This window comes from Heptranchias perlo, chromosome 32 (genome assembly GCF_035084215.1).
Source record: "Heptranchias perlo isolate sHepPer1 chromosome 32, sHepPer1.hap1, whole genome shotgun sequence".
Taxonomy (NCBI): Eukaryota; Metazoa; Chordata; class Chondrichthyes; order Hexanchiformes; family Hexanchidae; genus Heptranchias; species Heptranchias perlo.
Window position 1 is genome coordinate 12,323,656 of NC_090356.1, and position 6,112 is coordinate 12,329,767.

The following is a 6,112-nucleotide window of genomic DNA, read 5'->3' on the forward strand; positions in this document are numbered from 1 at the left end:
AATGCAAGAAGTCTGATGGGCAAGGCAGATGAACTCAGGGCATGGATGGGTCCATGGGACTGGGATATTATAGCTATTATTGAAACATGGCTAAGGGAGGGGCAGGACTGGCAGCTCAATGTTCCAGGGTACAGATGCTATAGGAAAGATAGAGCAGGAGGTAAGAGAGGAGGGGGAGTTGCGTTCTTGATTAGGGAGAACATCACGGCAGTAGTGAGAGGGGATATATCCGAGGGTTCGCCCACTGAGTCTATATGGGTAGAACTGAAAAATAAGAAGGGAGAGATCACTTTGATAGGATTGTACTACAGACCCCCAAATAGTCAACGGGAAATTGAGGAGCAAATATGTAAGGAGATTACAGACAGCTGCAAGAAAAATAGGGTGGTAATAGTAGGGGACTTTAACTTTCCCAACATTGACTGGGACAGCCATAGCATTAGGGGCTTGGATGGAGAGAAATTTGTTGAGTGTATTCAGGAGGAATTTCTCATTCAGTATGTGGATGGCCCGACTAGAGAGGGGGCAAAACTTGACCTCCTCTTGGGAAATAAGGAAGGGCAGGTGACAGAAGTGTTAGTGAGGGATCACTTTGGGACCAGTGATCATAATTCCATTAGTTTTAAGATAGCTATGGAGAATGATAGGTCTGGCCCAAAAGTTAAAATTCTAAATTGGGGAAAGGCCAATTTTGATGGTATTAGACAGGAACTTTCAGAAGTTGATTGGGAGAGTCTATTGGCAGGCAAAGGGACGTCTGGTAAGTGGGAGGCTTTCAAAAGTGTGTTAACCAGGGTTCAGGGTAAGCACATTCCTTATAAAGTGAAGGGCAAGGCTGGTAGAAGTAGGGAACCTTGGATGACTCGGGAGATTGAGGCCCTAGTCAAAAAGAAGAAGGAGGCATATGACATGCGTAGGCAGCTGGGATCAAGTGGATCCCTTGAAGAGTATAGAGATTGCCGGAGTAGAGTTAAGAGAGAAATCAGGAGGGCAAAAAGGGGACATGAGATTGCTTTGGCAGATAAGGCAAAGGAGAATCCAAAGAGCTTCTACAAATACATAAAGGGCAAAAGAGTAACTAGGGAGAGAGTAGGGCCTCTTAAGGATCAACAAGGTCATCTATGTGTGGAACCACAAGAGATGGGTGAGATCCTGAATGAATATTTCACATCGGTATTTACGGTTGAGAAAGGCATGGATGTTAGGGAACTTGGGGAAATAAATAGTGATGTCTTGAGGAGTGTACATATTACAGAGAGGGAGGTGCTGGAAGTCTTAACGCGCATCAAGGTAGATAAATCTCCGGGACCTGATGAAATGTATCCCAGGACGTTATGGGAGGTTAGGGAGGAAATTGCGGGTCCCCTAGCAGAGATATTTGAATCATCCACCGCTACAGGTGAGGTGCCTGAAGATTGGAGGGTAGCAAATGTTGTGCCTTTGTTTAAGAAGGGCGGCAGGGAAAAGCCTGGGAACTACAGACCGGTGAGCCTGACATCTGTAGTGGGTAAGTTGTTAGAGGGTATTCTGAGGGACAGGATCTACAGGCATTTGGAGAGGCAGGGACTGATTAGGAACAGTCAGCATGGTTTTGTGAGAGGAAAATCATGTCTCACGAATTTGATTGAGTTTTTTGAAGGGGTAACCAAGAAGATAGATGAGGGCCGTGCAGTAGACGTGGTCTACATGGACTTTAGCAAAGCCTTTGACAAGGTACCGCATGGTAGGTTGTTACATAAGGTTAAATCTCATGGGATCCAAGGTGAGGTAGCCAATTGGATACAAAATTGGCTTGACGACAGAAGACAGAGGGTGGTTTTAGAGGGTTGTTTTTCAAACTGGATGCCTGTGTCCAGCGGTGTGCCTCAGGGATCGGTGCTGGGTCCGCTGTTATTTGTTGTTTATATTAATGATTTGGATGAGAATTTAGGAGGCATGGTTAGTAAGTTTGCAGATGACACCAATATTGGTGGCATTGTGGACAGTGAAGAAGGTTATCTAGGATTGCAACGGGATCTTGATAAATTGGGCCAGTGGGCCGATGAATGGCAGATGGAGTTTAATTTAGATAAATGTGAGGTGATGCATTTTGGTAGATCGAATCGGGCCAGGACCTACTCCGTTAATGGTAGGGCGTTGGGGAGAGTTATAGAACAAAGAGATCTAGGAGTACAGGTTCATAGCTCCTTGAAAGTGGAGTCACAGGTGGATAGGGTGGTGAAGAAGGCATTCGGCATGCTTGGTTTCATTGGTCAGAACATTGAATGCAGGAGTTGGGATGTCTTGTTGAAGTTGTACAGGGCATTGGTGAGGCCACACTTGGAGTACTGTGTACAGTTCTGGTCACCCTATTATAGAAAGGATATTATTAAACTAGAAAGAGTGCAGAAAAGATTTACTAGGATGCTACCGGGACTTGATGGTTTGACTTATAGGGAGAGGTTAGACAGACTGGGACTTTTTTCCCTGGAGAGTAGGAGGTTGAGGGGTGATCTTATAGAAGTCTATAAAATAATGAGGGGCATAGATAAGGTAGATAGTCAAAATCTTTTCCCAAAGGTAGGGGAGTCTATAACGAGGGGGCATAGATTTAAGGTGAGAGGGGAGAGATAAAAAAGGGTCCAGAGGGGCAATTTTTTCACTCAAAGGGTGGTGAGTGTCTGGAACGAGCTGCCAGAGGCAGTAGTAGAGGCGGGTACAATTTTGTCTTTTAAAAAGCATTTGGACAGTTACATGGGTAAGATGGGTATAGAGGGATATGGGCCAAGTGCAGGCAATTGGGACTAGCTTAGTGGTATAAACTGGGCGACATGGACATGTTGGGCCGAAGGGCCTGTTTCCATGTTGTAACTTCTATGATTCTATGTTCTTACCCAATGTCTATACACAAGTACTTTCCACCAGGAGTCACTGGATAGGGATGAGGAGTGAGAACCCGACCTGATTTCCTCTCTCTAAAGCCCAGGGCTGAGGCCAGTTGTAGCAGTTCACACTACCCCAGCTGAGTTCAGCTAACAGCACAGATTGGAACTCTAAACTGGAACCTAGAAGGATTTATTGCTCAGTGCTACACTGGATGATGATGTTATCCACTAGGCACAGGGAGGAGCTTTTTTTAAATCTTTAAATTTCTCCCTGTTTTCTCTTTATGTTTCTCCACTCCATGCAAGCCTGCGCTGAGAGGGTGGGTGAGTGACCTGGTCCCAGACATTTTCCAATTCCACTCTTCGGTTGATAGCTAGGAGGCACTTTCTCGGTATCCTGTTGGGAAAGTACCTAACTTCTGCTTGGTGCTTCCTCACAGCAGCCCAACTGAGACAATCAATGCAGGTTTTTAAAAAATATATACATTTTTAACAATTTCCATCTCACTTTGTTGAATCACATGAAGAGTCATATCGAAGTTAAGACTTGAAAGCTAATTGAAGGGTAGATGGAACAAAAGCAGACGGGGAGAAGATAGATAGGTGTAGCAGTCATGTTGATTCATCACAGTTAAACCAGAAAGAAAAGACCCCAGGATGTCCCAAAGCACTTTACAGCCAATTAAATATTTTTGAATTGTTGTCACTTGTAATGTAGGAAACGCAACAGCCAATTTGCGCTCAGCAAGGTCTCGGAAACAGGAATGTGATAAATGACCAGATCATCCGTTTTAGATGTTGGTTGAGATATAAATATTGGCCAGGACACCGGGGAGAACTCCCCTGCTCTTCGAAATAGTGCCAGGGGATTTTTTTTTACATCCACTTGAGAGGGCAGACAGGGCCTCGGTTTAACGTCTCATCTGAAACCAAGCAAGTTTAAACTCTGAGTAAATGAACACCCACCAAAAATCCCTTGTAAGACACTTGAGCAGGTTTGTAAATGGAAACCAATGCAATGGGGCTCAGTAATGTGATGAGCTCACGGTGGTAACTTGCTGCAACAAATCTGAATACCTGAACTAATAAATGAGAAAAAAATGACCCCAGCAGCCAACATAAGAGACTTTGAGTTGCGTTTTGGAGAGGAATAATTTTAGCTGTTCGAGGAAACAGCTCAACCCTGAACTCCCCGAGGTGCTGATAATGATTCTTTAGGATGATTTCTAGTCAACCTACGAGGTTTCAATTTTGTATTTTAGTTTTCTTGCAGTTGGATGGTCAATTGTTTGAACAGTATGTAATTCCACTTTTATAACATCTAAAAATATATTTTTGCGTATGAAGAATTATAGGCTCGTTATCGTAAATGGAAAAATGTTAATTTAGGGAGAACATAACTGACTAATTATTATACTTTTCACTTTTAGGTTCTGTGAATTTATGGTACAAGTAGATGAAAGGTTTATAATAGTGATAGTTAAAATTGAATTACAATTTTAATGAACCAGCCATTAAGGAGTTTTATAGCTTCCGATCCAGGAATTTTCTAATCATTATATACGTAGAGGTTCCAGGCTATTATTGGGTTAATGATGCACATTGACTATTAGGCTTTGCTTGTATCATTTATTTTGTGCGTCAGAGGGTTAGTTTTGTTGTGCTATAAAAGGGCTGGAGATTCTTTCAGAGAAATAGATTGAGGAGTTCACAATACATTTAGCATTTTATTCAACAAGGAGAGAGCTTGGAACTTCAGCATGAGGTGGCTAATGACAGTAAGCGTGGTGACCCTTATGCTGCTTGCAGTCATTGAGGGCGCTGACCCACTGGAAGAAAGAATGAAACTTCAGGTAAACAGGGTGAGTAAAAGATAGTAGCTAAATATACAGAGATAGTGGCACTGTACTGAATGAGGGGTGGAAATAATAACCATAAGGAGAGAACTGAATTAAAATTACTCGGGAAATCTCTATTTAATAGAAAGAAAATGCTGCCAACATCAGCAATAATGTATAATCAAGGGGTATGGTAGTGTAGTGGTTATGTTACTGGATTGGTAATCTAGAGGCCTGGACTAATAATCTAGAGAAGGTGAATTCAAATCCCACCATAGCAGTTTGAGAATTTGAATTTGGTTTTTAAAAATGCTGGAAATCAAAAGCTGGTACCGTAAAAGTTACGCTGAAGCTGTTTGATTGTGGAAACACCCAAATGGTTCACTTATGTCTTTTAAGGAAGGAAAGCTGATGTCCTTACCCTGTCTGACCTATATGTGACTCCAGTTCCACACCAGTGTGGTTGCCTTCTGAAGTGGCCTAGTAAGCCACTCCGTTATATCCATGGCAACCAGGGATGGGCAATAATGTGTGTGTGTGTGTGATTGTATTAATAGTAGGACATTATTGAAAGGACCTGTGGACGTGAATGTGATTTTTTTTTTGTAATCAGGGCAAATAAAAATATACTGGACTGAAAGGGCAAGAAATGCAGAAGGCAGCAATGAGAAAACAGTTCAAGAGTGAGAATGATGTTGGCTGCTTTTAGAAAGTGTGAAAAACACTTGTCAGCTGAGATTCGATTTGAGTGAGCAAACGATGTTTGATGTCAACGAACAAATGTCTTGTGGTATATGAAAAAAATGGACGTTTTCTTTTCTCTGTATATCCATTAGGAAGTGACAAAAAACACGAAATATCTGATTTTGAAGCTGCTGTCTAGGTTGTTGGAGATTGATGATAATCTCTTGGAAAATGGCTTTACGTCTTTGAACCCGGAAGAGGCAGAAGAGACTTCGCTTGAAGAGAGGTCGGCTGTCGCTGGAATCCCTCGGAGAGAACAAAAAGCCCCGTGCAAACAGTTCTTTTGGAAAACCTTTTCACACTGTTAAAGTTTGACGGATTTTTTAAAACTAGTGTAACGAAAGAAAAATAGCTTGTTTTCCTGTTGGTGTGTAACGGCTTAACTTTGAAACTATCAAAAATCAACTTGAGATCATGTTTTTCTATATTCAAATATTTTATGAATATTTACCTAAAATTCTTGCAATGAAATTAACCTGAAAAATTACACATCTTGCCAACCTTTTAAGGTATATAAAATTAATGCTTTTTAGCAAGTAGAAATCCAGATTAAACTTTATAAGGTCTGTTGAAGGGTTATTCTTTGGCATATGATTTTAGTTATTTTCCTTTTTTTTTCAGTATGAGACTTTTTTTCAGTTCCCTGCTCTCCAGTGTCATGTTAAC

The 6,112-nt window shown here is 41.7% G+C and overlaps 1 protein-coding gene across 1 annotated transcript; it reads left to right on the plus strand.

Annotated features, from left to right (window-relative positions):
• Positions 1-4,624: 4,624 nt before the first annotated feature.
• On the plus strand, positions 4,625-5,819 carry LOC137300823 (somatostatin-2-like). Its single transcript, XM_067970079.1, has 2 exons — positions 4,625-4,726; positions 5,539-5,819. Exons 1-2 carry the CDS (start codon positions 4,625-4,627, stop codon positions 5,752-5,754), a joined length of 318 nt encoding a protein of 105 aa, XP_067826180.1. The 3' UTR covers positions 5,755-5,819.
• Positions 5,820-6,112: the final 293 nt, after the last annotated feature.